The sequence below is a fragment of the Myotis lucifugus genome, unplaced genomic scaffold, assembly GCF_000147115.1.
Source record: "Myotis lucifugus unplaced genomic scaffold, Myoluc2.0 scaffold_44, whole genome shotgun sequence".
Classification (NCBI taxonomy): Eukaryota; Metazoa; Chordata; class Mammalia; order Chiroptera; family Vespertilionidae; genus Myotis; species Myotis lucifugus.
This window is the reverse complement of record NW_005871092.1, coordinates 7,601,467-7,620,384: the sequence shown is the minus strand read 5'-3', so window position 1 is coordinate 7,620,384 and position 18,918 is coordinate 7,601,467. Positions and strand designations below refer to the sequence as shown.

The following is an 18,918-nucleotide window of genomic DNA, read 5'->3' as shown; positions in this document are numbered from 1 at the left end:
AACTTGTCTGTAACTAAAAGGCATCTGAGAAATCACTGTCGCCATCCCTGAGTGGGGGAGAGAAAGCCAGTCATTACGTCCAATTGGATTTCTATTGACTGTTGTCTTGTGGGAGATGTTGTCTCCACAGAGCCGGTGTTTGGGGGCCTCAGGGATGGACACACACACACACACACACACACACGCACACACACATACACACACACACGCACGCACACACACATACACACACACACACACACACACACGAGAGCTCTCCCTTTTCTAGGATCCTTTGGGGAGTATCCTGGCTCAGCCATTTAGCACAGGTGGCCTGAGCTGCTGCTACCAGGGGACTTTCTGGGTCTTATTTGTGAAGTCCCCGACTTTGCCACACGCATTCCTCTGTGGAGAGCAGAGAATGAATCCCTTTCAATGGCAGCATGCAGGGCCACAACCCCAGGCATTCGCCAACCCTCCCCCGCAGCCCCCGTCCCCCTCAGCAGAGAAAATACTTAAGGATGAGCAATCTTTTGAAAAGCCGTTAAGACATTTGTATGTCGAGTTTCTTGTGTGACTTCAGAATCCCAACAGGAAGAATCTGGAACCCTCCCGAGTGTCTGCACCCCGGGGCCTCCCAAAGTAAGTGGGGGTCACTCTTCCAGTGAAAGGCCAAGGGACCCCTTAGGTCAGTGGTCGGCAAACTGCAGCTCACGAGCCACATGCGGCTCTTTGGCCCCTTGAGTGTGGCTCTTCCTAAGCCTTAGGAGTACCATAATTAAGTTAATAGCAATGTACCTACCTATATAGTTTAAGTTTAAAAAATTTGGCTCTCAAAAGAAATTTCAATCGTTGTACTGTTGATATTTGGCTCTGTTGACTAATGAGTTTGCCGACCACTGCCTTAGGTCAATGAGATAGCACCGTGTTTACCATAGAAAAATACCCAAGACGTATTCTTCTTGAGTGAAACAAAAGCTCCCAGGACAGCCTATCTGCAATGATCCAATTTAGGAAAACAAACATGTTTGTTTAAAAGGCTACACATACGCTTCGCTTGCAAGTGGGAGAGGCAGGCGGGCGGATCTGCTCTGGGTGGGTGTCGGTGGGGGACGAGAGAGTAGGAGGGTGAAGACTTTTCCTTTCCGCTTGTAATGTTATGCCCTTCCCTGTTTTTGAAGTGTGATTTACCACAGCCTCTATTGCTGCTTCCTCCTATTTTATTATGAGATATGCCATCCATACTGACGAGGGCACAAGACCTTTGCCTGCAATAGAAAGAATAGTTGTTCAGGGAGCCCCAGTGTGACCCCCTCCCCCAGGACAAGATGTGAAGCCCGGCTGGAAGCCGCGGGGCCACTGGGTGCCCCTCCTCAGTCATAGTCACAGTCACTCCCCCCGTCCCCCACGAGCGACGCTCTTGATCATCTGCTCTTGTTTATAATTTTACCACCTACGGTGTCTCCCTAAAAATAAAATTGAGGTTTGTCTTTTTTTAATCTTTGTATAAGTGCGATCATTCTGTGGGTGTTCTTTCTCTACCTGGTTCCTTTCGTACAGTATCTCTGGTGAGATGCAGTCATAGCATGTGTACCTGAAGTTCATCCCTGTTCACTGCTGCATAGCATTCCATTGCGTGGCCTTGTCACAATTGCTTTTCATTCCGCGGATGGACAGTGGGGCATCCCTCAGTCGGAGCTATTATTAGCAACACTGCTCTCCCTCCACCCAAGAACTTGAACCCAAGCCAGTGTGAACCCTGGCCCTTCCCCAGCCGGCTACACTGCCTCTCCAAGGCTGCCTCAGGGCCTCACGCAGCCCACCGTCTATGGGAGCCCTGCCCACATGGCTCTCTTCGTGAACCCCAGGGGACAGGACCAGGTGTCATTAAATGTTGTGAGTCACCCCCCTCCTCCAGAGCTTGGCACAAAGTTTTGCACACTGAGCTGTGCACGCTGTTGCCCAGTGGGTTTAATTTTGTAACCATGTGCTTTTGTGGCACCATCCCAATAACGTCTGAAAAGGTTTTTACTGTAAAAAGTAATGCATGTTGATTGCAACAAGCTTCACTTCCAGGCCTCGAGGAAGGCCGGTGTGTGACGTCGCCAAGTCCTCGCGTTTTGACGGAGGCCGCCCTGCAGTGCACACTCTCCTCTTTCTGCACCACCGTGGCCTTGAGGGAGAAGGGCACTGCACCCTAAAGGGGTGAACAGGAGAGGACGCAGCCCAGGGGTAACACTATCGCTTGAACCTGGCGTGGGCCCAGGCAGCGCAATGCCCCTGAGTGAGATTGTCTGGCTTTGCCGAGTTCATGAAGCTTTCCTGCCCCTCCCTGAGACAGGGGACAGTCAATAAACCCCATCCCAGCCCCAGCCGGTTTGGCTCAGTGGATAGAGTGTCGGCCTGTGGACCAAAGGGTCCCGGGTTCGATTCTGGCCAAAGGCATGTACCTTGGTTGCAGGCTCCTCCTCGGCCCGGGCCCTGGTCAGGGCTTGTGTCGGAGGCAACCAATCGATGAGTTTCTCTCACATCAATGTTTCTCTCTGTCTTTCCCTCTCTCTTCCACTCTCCCAAAAAATCAATGGAAAGATATCCTGGGGTGAGGATTAAAAACAAAAATAAATAAATAAACCCCATCCCAGCCGCTCTCCCCGCTTCCCCGCCCGGTGTGAGCGGCTTTCGGGAAGGACTGGAGTGGACTCTGTGGGCGGCCTGCTGTCACTCGGTCACCTGTGGAGGCGGAAGCGGGGAGGGTGTGCCCAGGGAGGAGACAGAGGGCACTGCCCACCCGGCTCGCCCGGATTTCAGGAGAAAACCCTGGAAAGGCACAGAGTGAGGGGCGGGGCCCCCAAAACAACAGCCCCGGCACCTCACCTGATAACATTCCTTCAACAAGAAATGGTGAATCCACTCAGAGGCCACGCCTTCGAGCTGGGCAGGGAGGACAGCCCCCGAGTCGTGGGGGGGGGGGGAGTGTGTGTGTGTGTGTGTGTGTGTGTGTGTGTGTGTGGAGGCAGCGTTGGCAGGGGACTCCGAGGGGGGTGCAGGCCCTGAAGGCTGCTGCCCAGACCAAGCTGCTCGAGGAAGGCGAGGGCGGGGCCGCGAGGGCCTGGAGCATGCAGTCTGGAAGGGCAGATGTCTCAGAGCGATGCCAAGGGGTACCTGGTGAGGAACGACCTGATTCTCTCTTTCCAACACTGGCTGAGCGGAGCTCCTTTCCTTACTTAAAATGAAGGCAGGTGTCAGCCCTCCAGCCAGGTGTACGTGCTAATGCAACTTGCCTTCTGCACATCAGTCTCCATGAGGCCCACTAGCCCTGCGAATCTGGTCTCCTTAGCGGTCAACATCACAGAGCACTCCCTTGGGAAAAGCCTTAGGGAATTCCTGGCCAATGGTTCTTCTCTCTCTCATTATGGACTTTTTTCTTCAAACAAAATGTTACAGGAACGTAGAATATATAAAACAGAGCAAAGCAAATCGACTCAGGTTGAAATGGGGGAAGTGACTGGAATCTGTGCCTGGGCTGCAGGACGCACCATATGGAAACCCCAGGGCTACTTCAGCCCTATTGAACATTGTGGAAACTGAGGCACGGAGCGGTAGTCCTGATCATAAGCTCTGGGAGACCAGAAGCCTGGTCCATCTCGTACCCGTCTGACTCCCCGGGGTCCTCGCACGTAGTAGGTCCTCAGTAAACACAGGGGTGGGCAAAAGTAGGCCAACAGTTGTTCATATGGAAAAAGAGGGGCAGGCCATGATGCTCACAGTAGCTTTATGAACTCGTCCATGTACTCACAGCTGTAAACCTACTGTTGCCCTCCACTGCCTCTGTTGGATAGCGACATGCAGGTGATGCTGACCACCTTTGCACGGCCATCTCTTTTTCTACACATGCCATTGCTTTTTGAAGAGACTGAAGCCGGGCTTGACCCTCAGAGAGGCCCCTTAATTGCCTGTGTTTTGAATTTATAGCCTGGGGAAGGGTTTATTCTCTGATCTAACGGCAGGAACAAAAGCAGAGCGGGAGAGGGCTGAGGATGAAAAGAGCCACGATTTGCATCCGAGATGGAGGTGCTCTTTGTTGTCCTGCAGCCAAGTCCACTTCAAAGTTCTCCGCTAACCAGGTGCACATCGGTCACCATGGCAACGGCCCAGTCACCCAGGCCTCCCGACCCTGGACAGCCCCCCCGCCAGCCATGGCATGTGTCTGGCTTCCAGGAAGCTGGATGCAGGGACGACCCTCTTGGCCTGGCTCCTGTCACCCGACTGTCTCGTTGGTTCTCTGTCAGGGGAGAGGGGTCCGGGTCACCTGGATCACCTTTCCCAGCAAACAGGCATGAGCATCGGCTCTGTGCCTGGGCATCAGAAGTGCTCTCCTCAGGGCTGTACCTCCAGTGCCCGGCACACAGCTCAGTGCTCGCTGACCTGCCGCTTGTGGATGAATAAATGAGTGAATAAGCAACCAGGCTCACCTGGCACTTGACAGGCCCCACCTGAAACCAGAGAAGTGGGATCTCTGGGAGGCACATTCAAGATGGGGGATTCTTTTTTTAATATAAGTTTTTATAATTTTATTTTTAATATGTTTTTATTGATGGCAGAGAGGGAGAGGGAGGGAGAGATAGAAACATCCATGATGAGGGAGAATCATGGATCAGTTGCCTCCTGCACTCCCCCTACTGGGGACCGAGCCCACAACCCGGGCATGTGCCCTTGACCAGAATCGAACCCAGGAGCCTTCAGTACACAGGCCGTTGCTCTATCCACTGAGCCAAACAGGGAGGGCAAGACTGAGGGGATTTTTAAAAGCCGCACACGTGCCTCTCGAGTCAGAGCAGGAGGGAGAAGAAAGCCCAGTCAGCGGCCTCCCTGGCGTCTGGCTTGAGCCACTGGAAGGCTGGGCAGCTGCTGCCGAAGGCGCCCCACCTGGGCAGGGACTGACCAGGGCCAAGGGGAGGAGCAAGACCAGGGTCAAGGTCAGAGCTCGTCTTGGACAGTCAGTCAGAGGAGCCAGGACGCAGTTTTCAATGTGGAGTCCTGGGCATCGTGCTAATTTCCACCTGAGTGGGTGAGACCAACGGGAGGGAGTGGAGACAGGGAGGAAACAATGGGCCGCAGGTGGAAGCCCTGGAGAGAGAGAGAGAGAGAGAGAGAGAGAGAGAGAGAGAGAGAGAGAGAGAGAGCGCCCATCAGGCAAAGGGCTGCGTTGGAAGCCAAGAGAAGGTGACCACTGCAGGCTGGGGAGGGAACCCCAGGGCACTAAGGGGGGAGCTGGAAAGAATGCTTCCCACCTCCAGTCCACCTGCGCTGGGCCTCCGCTGCCGGACGCGCCCCACCTGGGCGGGGACTGCGCATGCTCCCTGGGCCCCGTGATGGAGACGCTCCAGATCAGCTGGGCTCCTTGCGGGCGTCCAGGCCTTCCCTCCCGGTCTCCCCCTTTCTGCCTCCCGCAGGCGGGAGGGGTGCCAGGGGGAGCTGAGACGCACCTCATCCCCTCCCGGGACCGCTAGGACTTTAAAGCGCGCACAGAGCGGGGCGCTGGGCAGCACTTCCCTGGGACCCGCGCAGGACGCGTGGAGGTAGGTACCCTCTTGACGCTCATCTGACTGACAGAGAAACCTGCCAAGGTTCAAGGCGGCCTGTCCCCCAGGCAGAGGCCTTCACACGGAGCCACACGCCAGCCCCGGTCGGCACTGCGGCCCCGTCAGAGCAGTGCACCCAGAAGCCACAGGGGCGCCAGGGCCCTGGGGGACCAGGTCCCCCCCAGTCACCACCCATCAAAGCAGCCGGCAGGGCACCCGAACCCCGAGGTCAGCAGGGCCACGGGCACTGCCCAGGCCAATCCTGTCCTCCCTGGAGAGGCCCAGGAGCAGGCCTCCACTGTCCGGGTCACCTGCAGAGCAGGGCCCTGAGGGCTGGCACCAGCCAGGTCTGTCCCACAGCCCTCCCAGGAGCAGGGGGCACCCCCACCCCTTCCTGGGAGAGCCTGCCTGTCCCTGGCCTCCCCTGAGAACCAGGTGAGAGTCACCTGGCAGCTTTAGACACAGCATCCAAGCCCAGCACCACCGCCACTCGCAGAGCCTCCAGCAGCACATCCCAGCGGGACAGGGCGTCTGTGCTCTGCAGAAGGTTCTAGGTGTGTCTTGCAAGCTTCAGCCGGTCTACCCCCCAGCAGGAGGCCGGTGGTCAGAGAAGGAAGGGACCCGGGTGAAGGGCGACACTGTGCAGTGGCTGGGACTGCAGTGGCCACATGGCCTTAGCTTAGCAGGGCAGGCGATTTGAAGCACAAGGAACAAGAGTAGGAAGCGCCCTCGTGAAAGCTGCTCGGAGGACTTGGGTCCCAGGTGCTGTTTCCCCACCATGTCCCAGCGGGGGCAGAGGCCCTAGGAGCCCTCCTCTAGGACCGCAGTGAGGACATAAGTCGGAGGTGTCCCCTCTCAGAGGGCCACCGCGGGAGATATCCGATCCCGGAGGGCGGTGGCGGAGCCCCCCAGGCACTGAAAGCTGAAGGGCCAGCGGCTGGCCCGGAGCGCGGGGTCCGTGCGGTCTGGCGGCTCCCCCTGGTGGCCACTCGGGGAAGTGCGGTCCTCGCCGCCAGACCTGTCACATCCTCTCCCAGGGCCCGGGTCCCCAGGAGTGACTCTGAGACAAGGACTGTGTGCATGTGGGTTACTTAGGGGTGATCTCAGAGCAGTGGGGAGATGAGATGGGGAAGTGAAGGGGGCCAATACAGGGTGTTCTCATGAGCAGCGGAGGCTCCAGGCAGCTGGGAACTCAGGGGGACGGGTGGTGGTGGTGGTGGGGTGGCGGGGGAGACAGCGTTCAATATGACCCAGGGTTACCCCAGGGGAGAGGCAAGAAGCTGGGTGCCATCAGTCATGGATTGAGGACTGCTCCCAAGAGCCCTGACTCCTTGGCACTTCTAACCTGCCCTGTGAGTGCCCAGCTTTAGGGGCCAGAGAAAGTCCTCGGGCAAAGGGAGCCGGAGAGCCGGGGCAGCTGGGAGGGCCATCTACAGCATCTGCCCCACAGCCAGCTCATTCACGCGCCAGCTCATTCATGAATTGGCACCGGGTGAGTGCCAACGAGTGCCAGACCTCTTGTGTGCCCAGCCATTTGCTTAAGCATCAACACTTCCACATGCCAACTCGTTCAGGAGGTGCCAATCGCATCCCGCTGAGTGAGAACACTGTCTGCACAGACCCTGACAATCAGGAACTCTCCCGGGCCCCTGTGAACACCGGCGACAGCGCCGCTCAGCGGACGGGCGTATTTTACATGGACTGGAATCGGCTGGTCTCGCCTGCATTCGCGCAGCCACGTAAGAAAAGAGGCTGCTCAGACGAGCTCTGTTGCATCAAGGGCACATGGGGAGCAGCTCAGGAAGGTTTAATTCAGCACAAAGTACAATGTGCAAGAACAAAGGCGATTTTTTTCTCGTGGTGCCAGAAAACTGGTGACTTCTGTTAGGCGGTTTCATCTACATAAGGTGATGGTGTGTTTTTTTTTAAAAAAAGGGAGACAGGGGACACACTCTCCCTCCTGGGAGCATGCCCATGCCTTTCCTGTCCCCTTCCCCCTCCCTCCTTCCCCCATAGACATGCATCTCCTAAGCTCTAAGAGACCCCGCGAGGCTTGCAACCAGAGCAGCAATGGGCAGTGATATAGTTCATCCCGGGCAACCCCCAGGCCCCATTTCTCTAACTTCTTAGTGAGCCAAAGCAGGTCAGCCTGGGCTCATTTCCCCAGTCCTTTCCTATTTCACTGTCCCCAGCGTGAATAAGCAGCCTCTAAAATAAAATAAAAAAAAAAAGAAGACAGGGAAATAAATTGGACATTAGGGCCTGGTGATCGTTTTTGTCTACTGTCCTGTTACATAGGGCACTGGCCCCCTTTCTACAGGGCCTGGAGACTAAAATCAGGGCCCCACGGTCTCAGATGACAGGCCGCAGGGCCACGCTTTAACTACACCGGCCCCGAAAGACCAGGCAAGCCACCCAGCTCGGCCCACACGTGCCACGTCAGGGACGGCGGTGCCTTCCCGGCTTAGCGGGGTCCTAACACTTCCCTTTGGCGAAGAGCAGCATGAGCTGCTTGTACATGCGAATCAGCCTGTTCTGCACCAGCTTGAAAGCGATGCACACGATCTCCATCCCAACGATGATGTAGAGAGAGAAAAACAAGAAGAAGTGGGGGTGTTCCAAGGCGGTGTCCCCAAACCCGATGGTGGTCAGCGTGACGAAGCAGAAGTAGAAGGCATCCTGGAAGTCCAGGTGCTGCTCCCAGGCGGGGAGGATGGCGGCTGCGCAGGAGATGTAGGCGAGCACCAGGAGAGCGATGACGGGCAGGGGCACGTCCAGCCGCTCCACCTGCCGGCCCACCTCGTCCAGGTTGCTGATGACGGAGTAGGAGAGTCTCCCCGACACCAGCTCGGGGCAGGAGTTACTCCTGGGCACAGCCCGAGGGGGCGGTTGCAGCGTGTTCTGTGTGTCTCCCGCCAGGAGCCCCTCGAGCAGCTCCGTGCTGTTGCTGGGGGCGGAGGGACACATGCCGGGTTTGGGGCCCGGGGGCTCCTGGGCGCTGATGATGACCCTGGGGATGGTTGGGTCCATGGGCTTGGCGGCAGGCCTTCTCCGGCAGAGCAGTCGGGAGCACCATTTGGAGAGCGGAGGGCGGAGCGGGAGGAGTCCTTGGAACCGATTGTAGCACCTGGACAGGATGGTTGCTAGGATGTCGCCCGTGTCCGTGAGCACCAGGACCATCAGGGGGATGCCGAAGAGCGCGTAGAGCATGACCAGGTACTTGCCGAGCCTGGTGACGGGGTAGACGTGGCTGTAACCTGCAAGAGGACACAGCCGGGCTGGTCACCTGGCCCCCCCGCCCCGCCCCGCCCCAAAAGGCGTTAAAGTGACCTCTGCCCTTTCCCCTCCTTGGCGTGACCTTTGACACAATGTGTTTGCAAGTATGCATCTTAAAACACCCATCCTCTTGTCTACCGTTAGGCCTGCTTTCGGGGGGAGTAGAGGGTTACAGCTTCTCTTTAGGAGACAGAGCAGGTCGTGTCCAGATGATTGACCTGGAGTGTCCTTGGCAGGGGACAAGCACGTGATTGGGAGTGAGCTGACCGCCTTTCACCCTGCCCTGGCCATTCCTGAGCGTCTGCGTGAGATGGACCAGCTCACCCAGAAGGACAGGATGAGCGCAGGTAAGGGGGCGTGGATGGCCTTGCAATCATACCCACCACCCCCTTCCTCCTCCATGAAGGCACTGGGTTTTTCAGGAGCCACTCTTGTCCTCGCTGGAAGGTCTGGGCCTCTTGGTTTGTTTGTGTCTGTGTATTAGGTGATTATTATGTGCCTTCAATGTGTACAGCAGTGTGCATAGCATTCCGGACAGGAGGAAGTTGGAAAGTGAATAAAATGCAATTGCTGCCCTCAGAGCCACCGTGGTTTAGTGCACTAGACTTGTTCACAAATGATGGGGAAGCGGTTAGGATCCCAGCATCTAGAACAGTGGTTCTCAACCTTCCTAATGCCACGACCCTTTAATACAGTTCCTCATGTTGTGGTGACCCCCAACCATAAAATTATTTTCGTTGCTACTTCATAACTGTAATTTTGCTACTGTTATGAATCGTCATGTAAATATCTGATATGCAGGATGTATTTTCATTGTTATAAATTGAACATAATTAAAGCATAGTGATTAATCACAAAAACAATATGTAATTATATATGTGTTTTCCGATGGTCTTAGGCAACCCCTGTGAAAGGGGTCGTGACCCACAGGTTGAGAACCGCTGATCTAGAATCTTACCAATCTCAGTTCGAATCCCAGCTCTGCCATTTACTAGAAAGTGACTTGACTGCTCACATTTTAAGGTTTCTTATCTATAAACTCAAGGCTCGGTGCACGAAATTTCGTGCACTGGAGGGGGGTCCCTCAGCTCGGCCTGCACCCTCTCGCAGTCTGGGACCCCTCGCTCCTTACCCCCTGCCTGCAGTGGAGGCAGGAGAGGCTCCTGCCACCTCCTCTGTGCTCGCCAGCTGTGAGCCCGGCTTCTGGGAGCGCACTGACCACCAGGGGGCAGCTCCTGCGGCATTGAGCTTCTGCCCCCTGATGGTCAGTGCGCGTCATAGTGACTGGTCTTTCTGCCGTTCGGCCAATCTGCATATTAGGGTTTTATTATATAGGATGAGGACGACTATCCCTGATTTGTCTATCAACTAGCAGGCAGGACTACATGGGGCCAGTGCCTGACACATAGTGGGCGACTGGAGAAGGCTGGCGTCCTCACCCTCAGGAGCTAACGCAGCTGCCTACTGAGCACTCACTGGGCTGGCGTCAGCCCACCTTCATAGGTGGGCCTTGTTATCACCATTCACAGAGGGGGAAACTGAGGTCGGAGACATGAAGCAATGTGGCCAAGAGTGTACGTGTGATAGAGAGGGAGGTGGGAGTCACACCCCAGGGCTGCCAGGGCTCCGTCTCCACTGGGTCAGGGCACCAAGGGGGCGGAACCCTCCAACCAGCGAGAACAGGTCATCCAAGCAAAGGGGTGGGTGGGCTGAGGCCTCCATGCTCTCCAGGACCCCCTCCTTCCCTCACCCTCACCCCCACCTTCATGTGTACCAGCAGGGCAGGAGAGGGAGCCGCCAACCCCCACAGCGCAGGTAGTTGGACCTTCTGGATGGGCGAACTCAGTGACCTCAACAAACAGGGAACGCTTTCGTCTTTAATGCCTGTGTTTAATTTTTGATGCCTTAAAGGAAGATTAATACAGGAAACCCAGCCCAATTATGTAAATTAATGTGAAGGTAATTGCTAGGCTGGCTGAGCCCCAGCTCCTCGGGGCGGCAGCTCCTTGTGGCCAGCTCTGGGCCAGGCTCTGCCCTGTGGGAATGATCAGTTGCCCGCTGCGCCAGGGTCCTGGGGGAGGGCCGTGGCCCGCGGTGGGTCTCAGCAGTCTGTGCCTGTTCCGGGGCATTCCAGGCCACCTGGCTGGTTCCAGAGGCTCCGTGTGACGGCAGGGCGACTCGCTCTGTGTGTGTCTTCCTAGCGTGTGCGCACGTGGAGTGCTGACTGCGTGCGCCGGGCACACGGTGAGCAGAGTAAATATGGAACCTCACCCCTCTGAGCTCTGGTTTAGTGGAGGAGACAGATATGCGTCAAATTCCATACCCCACTCAGCAGGTATGGGATTCCAGATGGGGATCCAGGACAAGATGTACACGAGCAGGCTGTTGCATGACCTCACTCCTATGTGGAATCTAATTAACAAAATAAACTGATGAACAGAGTGGATCCAGAGACTTGGAAGCATGGAATCGAGTGGGGGATCTCGGAGGGAAGGCAGGGGATGGGGGGGGGTGGGTGGAAAGAGATCAACCCAAGACCTTGAATGCATATACAGTGGGGCCTTGACTTACAAGTGTCCCGACTAACGAGTTTTTCGAGATACGAGCCGTCTCTCGGCCGATTTTTTGCTTTGAGTTGCGAGCTAAAATTCGTGTTACGAGCCAGCTTCAGATACCCCACCGCTAGTTGGTGCAGCGAACGTCACAGTGAACACCACAACATCAGCCCAGCATCACGTGTCTCACCTGTTCACTTTTTGATTTGACATACGAGTAATTTGAGTTACGAGCTCCGTCATGGAACGAATTAAACTCGTAAGTCAAGGCCCCACTGTATGCATAACCCATGGACACAGACAATAGGGTGGTGGCCTGGGCTGGGGGCTGGGGCCGGCTGGAGGGGGTCAATGAGGGAAAAGAGGGGACATATGTAGCACTTACAACAATAAAAAAAAAATTTCAAAAGAGCAGGCTGTTGGGTGAGCAATTAAAACAAAGGCACTAGCCTGGATTCCACATTTATGGGAGCACCTACTACATGCCAGGCTCTTGTGCCCAAGCTTGGGGGCTATACAAGGAACAGGCAGTGGTCACGCCCTCTGGGGGCTCCTGGTTGAGAGGAAAGCTTGGCCTGGAGCTCAGCTCTCCTTCATTCCAGCAGGCCGCGGCCAGGTGTGTGCACCGGGCTCAGGACTGGGGAGCACATTGGTTCCACCTCCCACCGGGTCCCGGGTTTGCTCCCTGTGGCAGGACTTGCTGGGAGGGTACTGAGGGTTCCCACTGCCTCCACTGCAGCAGCTCCCGCCCTCCCCTGAGGGACAGGGGTTGCAGAAGTGGCCTCAGGACAGCCTCCCCTCCAGGCCTTGGTGAAAGCCCAGGACCACTGAGGAGACCGTGGTGGGTGGGGTCTAAGGGAGAGGGAGGACGGGCGACAGAGGTGGGTCGTGGGTAGAATGGCCAACTGCCCCGTTTGCTCAGGACTGAGGGGTGTCCCAGAACATGGGACTTCTGGTGCTAAAACCAGTGCAGCCAGGGCAAAGGAGGCAGTTGACGCTGGCCATGGAGGAGCGGGGAGAGAGACTCGAGCAGGGAGGAGGAGAGAGGAGGGGAAGGGAGCTCAGAGAGGCCCAGCCAGGCGACCGGCCGGAGGAGCCCAGGCCCTGGGTGTCCGGGGACCCACAGAGCCATCAGCCCAGAAGGACGTCAACAGCAGCCCTGGGGGCCCATCGACAGGCCTCTCCCCTCTGTTTTCCAGGCAGCACAGGGCCCCTAGTTCCCAGGCACCACGAGGAAAGTCAGAAGTTAAAACTCCCCATCCACAAGTATGGAGACCCAGGGTCAGATTTTTTTCCTTTTAAAAGGAAAAAAATGCTCATTTCTTACGAGATTTATAGAGTCGAGTGCCTTTTGGAGTCAAAATTCCTTGCAATACAAAACCACCATTGTTACCACAGCTAATGGACATGGAACAGGGAAGTCAGGTGACCTGGCCAGGGTCAAACAGCTGACAGCCCACAAGGGTGTGTACCCCTCTCTCTAAGATCTCACCCACCCCCCTCCCCACATGCACACACCCAACCTGCTCTCCTCGGCAAAGGTGGGCTTCGTACCTTATAAATAAAGTCTGTGGCTGCCTTGGGTGGGACATGTTTATAACCCAGAATATATGCCATGCTATAGAAAATACACCACAGAAACAAGTCTCAGAGAGCGCCCAGCCCCGACGAAGGGCCTGTATTGACTGCCCCACTTACCGGATGCTGAGCTGCATAATGGGAAAATCAGATCATTTCTTCTAATGCATTTATATGTTCCACTAGGATCAGTCCCCTCCACTTAGGCTGGGAGTATTTAATAGCTCGTCCACTTAACTTTCTAACCCAAGGGGGCTGACCCAATTGGCAATGACGGGGGGGTTGGCCAGCCTCACACCTGCCAGGTGTCCCTTTCCCAGCATCAAGGCCAGGTGCATGGCAGTGACCAGAGACCAGGGCGGCAGCGGCAATGCCAGCAGGGCCTTCAAACACCGTTACCGATTCTGGGCAGCGCAGAACTTTCCCCAACACCCTCTTCCAGTTGTCATTGCTGGACGGCCCCATGTCCTAATTGACTTACATCATGGATGATAGCATCGCTTCCTGGGGATTTAAACCAAGCTAATGCATTTCCATCACATCAGTGGTTCCCAGCCCGGAGTCCCGTTAGAATCACCCAAGGGCTCTGAGAAAGGCTGACGCCTGGGCCCGTCCCTAGAGATTCTGACTTGATTGGCGTGGGGCAGGGTCCAGGCGCGGAGCTTGTGGAAGGTGGCCAGGTGATTCTAACGTGTAGCCAGGGCTGAGAGCCCTGAAATCAGGTCAATGCTTCCCCACGTTAGCATGCATCCGAATCGCCGTGAGAACTTGTTAAACACACTTTGCCGGGCCCCACAGCCATAGTTTCTGACTCAGAAGGTCTAGGATGGGCCCGAGAATTACCTTGAATTTCTAACACGTTCTTGGGTGATACCTGTCCTACTTACTGGTCCAGAGACTGCACCTTGGTAACCATTGTATTAGCTCAGTGCAGGGGTGGGCAAACTTTTTGACTCGAGGGCCACAATGGGTTCTTAAACTGGACCGGAGGGCCGGAACAAAAGCATGGATGGAGTGTTTGTGTGAACTAATATAAATTCAAAGTAAACATCATTACATAAAAGGGTACGGTCTTTTTTTTTTTTTTTAGTTTTATTCATTTCAAACGGGCCGGATCCGGCCCGCGGGCCGTAGTTTGCCCACGGCTGGCTCAGTGGGTCTCAACGGGGGGCAGTCTTGCCCCCCAAAGACATTTGTCAAAGCCTGGAGAATCTTTTGGTTGGCGAAACTGGTGGGTACAGAGGAGGAAGAGGAAGAGGTAAGAGCCTCTGGTGGATAAGGGCCAGGGACGCGGCTAAACATCCCACAGTGCCCAGGGCACCCCACAGCAAAGAGTCATCTGGTCCAACCGTCATATTGTCAGTAGTGCCGAGGCTTAGAAATGATAAGATCAGTTAGATCAATCCCCTGAAGTTCTTGAGAAAGAAAAACACACACTAAAAACAAACTAAACCTCATACTCTCAGCCCCTTGCTCATCTCCAGAATCTTCCTTGTAGACACTGCTCCCTATAATGGTTGTCCCCTCAAAGTGTTCCCAGCTCACTGCCGAGTGGGACAGAAACAGCGTCTACCTCCTGGGGTTGCCGTGAGAATGAAATAGGATAACGCATATGAGGCCCTGCTGGGTGCTCAGGGGTATCGCTGTTATTGTCACACATCACCCTGGCCATGTCAGCCTTCTGGAAGAAACCAGCTGGGGGCGCTGGTGATCCTGAAACCCACCTCCCCTCCCCGCCCCTCACTGGGAGCCCCAGTGCTGGGTGTCTCCACTGGGAGGCGCCACTGGAGCCGCAACTTCCAGTCCTGCCTCTTGGACCTCCCTCAAGCCCGGGGCAGCTGCCCAAGTCGGCGCTCCCACAAAGCCCTGAGCACAGCCCGTGCTGACCGCGGGGCTCCCCCGAGTTCCTCCGTCCTGCCCAGGAGCTGGGCTGGCAGGTGCTGCCGGCCGATGGAGTTTGGGACAAGAGCACTCAGCTGAGGGGCGAGAAGGGGCTGGATCCCAGCCAACACCTTGCTCCCTGGGGGCTACGCCCAGTCTAGACCCAGCTCCGACCCTGCCCCTGACCTATTATTCCTATAGCTGCGGGCAGGCATGGCTGCACCCACCTGAGAAAGGCGCTCTTCTCTAATTCCCACGAAGGCGCCTTGGGGGCCAGTGGCAGGGCCTGCTGTGTCCTGAGCTGGGACCGGTGCCCGCCCGTGCGCAGTAGGCCTGGCACAGGGTAGGCCCTCCACACGACATGAATTGAATGTCCCAGCATCCTCACCAAGGGTCCTCAGTATCTCCCCTGCCCCACCCTCTTCCCCAGTCCTTTCTGCCAGGCCCAGCCTTGCCCTTGCACTTACCCACGGTGCTGATCACCGAGCAACAGAAGAAGAGCGAGCTCAGGAAGGACCAGTCTGCGGACCTGCTAGACCACTGGGGCTTCACCTTGGACAGCAGCTGCCGGAGGTCCATCTTCCTGTCTTCCATCCCTCGAGAAAGAGAGGACCAGAGTGAGGGAGAGAGCTCCGCCCTCCAAGACAGGGACCCCCGAGGTGCAGGGGAGTCTTCCCCAGGGACCAGTAGTGCCCCACCTCCCCCGCCCCTGTCATTTCAAAATATATATATTTTTTCATTGATTTCAGAGAGGAAGGGAGAGGGAGATAGAAACATCAATGATGTGAGAATTATTGATCAGATGCCTCCTGCATGCCCCTCCACCAGGGATCGAGCCTGCAACCCGGGCATGTGCCCCGAATCGAACTGTGACCTCTTGGTTCATAGGTCGACTCTCAACCACTGAGCCATGCTGGCTGCTCCCCGCCCCCCCCAACCCAGCCTTGAGGCCCCATCAACACCAACACTTGGCTCTCGGGGCCCTGCTTGTCAGTGTCTCTGCCGTTAGGTCCTGCTCGGGATCCTGCAGGGAGCAGCCCAGGCTCGCGCCCGAGCTCAGCCACGGGATGCTGTGCAGCCGTGGAGGGCTTTCTGGGCTCTCCAGGCCTCCGTCTTCCACCTTGCAAAGGGGCACACACACTTCTGCCCTGTCTGTCACGGGATCTTGTAAATTGAAAGCAAAAGGCTTTTATGAAATGCAAGCTGTGCTATGGCCGCAACCTGCACTGTCTCCTAGAGGTCACTGAGCCGATGGAGTTTGGTGGTTGTACTGGGATCTGTGGGCACCAGCCACCTGAGGGTGTCTGGGATGCGTGGCAGAAGCAGGTTTGGGTCCAGCTGACATGGCTCAGTGAACCAGGAGGTCACGGTTCGATTCCTTGTCAGGGCACATGCCCAGGTTGTGGGCTCGATCCCCAGTGTGGGATGTACAGGAGGCGGCTGATCAGTGATTCTCTCTCATCATTGATGTCTCTCTCTCTCTCTCTCTCCCTCTCCCTCTCTCTCTCCCTTCCTCCCTCTCCCTTCCTCTCTGAAATCAATATACATATTGAAGCAGGTTGGGGAGCCCTGGTTCTTCAAGGGGGTTTTCTGATGGTCCCTTTGGCCTGGCAGCCAGTGGGTTTGGGGGATCCCAGAAGCCACGTGCCAGACTCCGGGTGGTGGAAGAGGATGCCACAGAGCCTGGCCCACAGCAGGAAGTCACTACTCACTTGAATGGGCACCAGCCTGGGAGCCCAGACACCTGCATTCCAGGCCCAGCTCTGACCCTGACCAGTTCCTATAGCTGCGGACAGAAAGCCTGCTTCTCAGCCTCCGTTTCCCCAGCAGGGAGGCAGTAGGACATGGGGGCGGGGGAGCTCTGGCTCTGGAACCCAAATGCCTGGGGTTGAATCCCTGGCCCCATTTCCTAGTGTGCGACCTTGGGCAAGCCGCTTCCCTCCCAGCGCCTCAGTTTCTTCATCTGAGAGAGGGGACAATTCATGCCCAGCCTCGAACTTACCCATGATTGCTCCAGCCATTGCTTCCTCATGGGGGTGGTGTAAGGACTGAGTGTGCTATTGCATGGAAAGCGTTTGGCATGGCGTCTGCTCTTAGCTAGCCCGTACTGAGGCATTTAACCTCCATTGAAAATCGGTACAAAATGTGTCTGGACCAGCTCCGTGTTCCCACACCATTCCGTGCATCAGAATCACCTGGGAAACTTCTGAAACATTGGATTCCCCCCGGCTGGTGTGTCTTAGTGTTTGAGTGTCGGCCCATGAACTAGGAGGTCATGGTTCAATTCCTGGTCATGCCTGGGTTGCAGGCTCCATCCCCAGTAGGGAAGTGCAGGAGGCAGCCGGTCAATGTTTCTCTCTCATTGATGTTTCTCTCTCTCTCTCTCTCTCTCTCTCTCTCTCTCTCTCTCTCTCTCTCTCTCTCTTTCCCTCTCTCCCTCTCCCTTCCTCTCTCTAAAATCAATAAAAAATATTTTAAAAAAATAAGATTCCAGCCCGGCCCCAGAGGTCATGATTAAGTTGGTTTGGGGAGGCGCTGGGCATGTGCATTTTAGACAAGCCCCCTGGGTGGTGCCGGTCATGGCCAGGTGCGGAAAGCCCTGCCCTTGCTGACAGTCCAGAGCCGGCCATGGCTCGGTGTCCGAGCAGCAGCGCTGGCAGAAGTCACCTCCCAGTTGGCTGAGCAGGTGCGTGTCTGTCTGGTACAGGTGCAGAGAGGAGGGGTGGGGGGGGCCCTCCACAGAGGGGAGACCCTGCCCCTGCCACCAACCTCTAGTCAGCCCCAGCCCAGAGGACCCGCCTCCAGTGGAAACCAGTGGCGAAATACAAGTGAAACCCGATCGGGACACAGACACGGTGCCTTCTGCCTTCCATCTCGTTTATCATCGCGTCTGCTTCCCATGGGTCCTTGGGATTGTGGCCCCCCTCTGTCCAGCACTCTACACCCAGAGAGGGCAGTGGCTCTGCCTGGGGCCACACAGCACGCGGGAGACCGGCGAGGAGGACTAGAACCAGGCCCCGAGGTCTTCCTACCGTCTCTCCCCCGCCCCTGAGTCCAACAACAGAAGAGGCTGCTTGAAATAGGAAGCAGGAGAGCAGGGGGCAGGCTGCTATCTATCTGGTGCCCAATTTGGATTGTTCCTTGACTTCTAATCCCTGTAAATGGAATCATGGGTGGGGCAGGCATCGTTCTGAGGACCAGCCTAGGAACTCCTAGCCCCAGCTTTGTCACCCCCCCACACCCGCCCCAACCTCATCGTATCTCTAGCAGCCCACCCTCCCCAGAGCCTGCTGGCCTGTGTGGGGCTGGGGCTGAGGCAGCGGGAAGGGAGCGTCTTTTCAGAGCAGCTACTGGGTGCTCAGTGCTTCTTCTACATTCTTCACGGCAACCCTAAGAGGCCATTATTCTCCCTATTGACAGAGGAGAAAACTGAGGCTCGGAGAGGGAAGCCCCTGGCCTAAGGTCGCCCAGGAATGGGAGGCTCCATGCAGAGGGTCCCAGCCCCTCCACCCACAGAGAAAAGGCCCACCCTGCCCCGGTGAGCCACCTACCAGTTCTGTTGCATTTTAAGAGGCCACAGAGCTGCTCCAAGAAATCCTCAAACTCTGGGTCACCCGCCCCCAGGTCCCGGCCACCCTCAATGGCTGAGAAGAGCAGGGCGCCCAGCATGGCGTAGGTCACCAGGGAGCAGAGAAAGCAGAGGCGAGGGAGGAGTGTCTCCAGGGCCTCCTGGCAGCACCTCCTGGCCTGGGGCAGCCCTGCAGCCTCCATCCTCCCAGGAGCTCACAGGACAGGAGGTACGGGAGGAAGAGGCAGGATCGCCCAGGCCCCGCGGAGAGGAGGAGGAGGAGGAGGAGGAGGAGGAGGAGGGGCGGCAGTGCCCCGGGAATGGCCAGGCTCCAGCGCTAAGTGGATGGTGCATGCGCTTTTCCCCAGGACTCAGGAAGCGGCCGGCACTGGCACTCCTTACGGTCAGTTCAACTGAGGAACTCGCCCCCAGCGCCCCCAATTACTATTGATCCACCGGGCAGCCGTGGGCCCAGCAGCCTGGCCGGCCCAGGAGCTGC

The 18,918-nt window shown here is 56.7% G+C and overlaps 1 protein-coding gene across 1 annotated transcript; it reads right to left on the bottom strand.

Moving 5' to 3' along the window:
• Positions 1 to 8,036: 8,036 nt before the first annotated feature.
• Positions 8,037 to 18,622, bottom strand: KCNK18 (potassium two pore domain channel subfamily K member 18). The gene is made up of 3 exons (XM_006088187.3): positions 18,403 to 18,622; positions 15,319 to 15,447; positions 8,037 to 8,818 (listed from the first exon to the last, which is right to left on the bottom strand). The coding sequence occupies exons 1-3, from the start codon at positions 18,620 to 18,622 to the stop codon at positions 8,037 to 8,039; spliced, it is 1,131 nt and encodes a 376-aa protein (XP_006088249.1).
• Between the last annotated feature and the right edge of the window lie 296 nt (positions 18,623 to 18,918).

Excerpts from the sequence above, each read along its gene's own strand:
- KCNK18 (XM_006088187.3), bottom strand. The coding sequence starts at position 18,622 with ATGGAGGCTGCAGGGCTGCCCCAGGCCAGGAGGTGCTGCCAGGAGGCC. Across the intron at positions 15,448-18,402 it reads CTTAAAATGCAACAGAACTG|GGATGGAAGACAGGAAGATG; the intron begins GTAGGTGGCTCA and ends CTCTTTCTCGAG. Across the intron at positions 8,819-15,318 it reads CTCGGTGATCAGCACCGTGG|GTTACAGCCACGTCTACCCC; the intron begins GTAAGTGCAAGG and ends GTCCTCTTGCAG.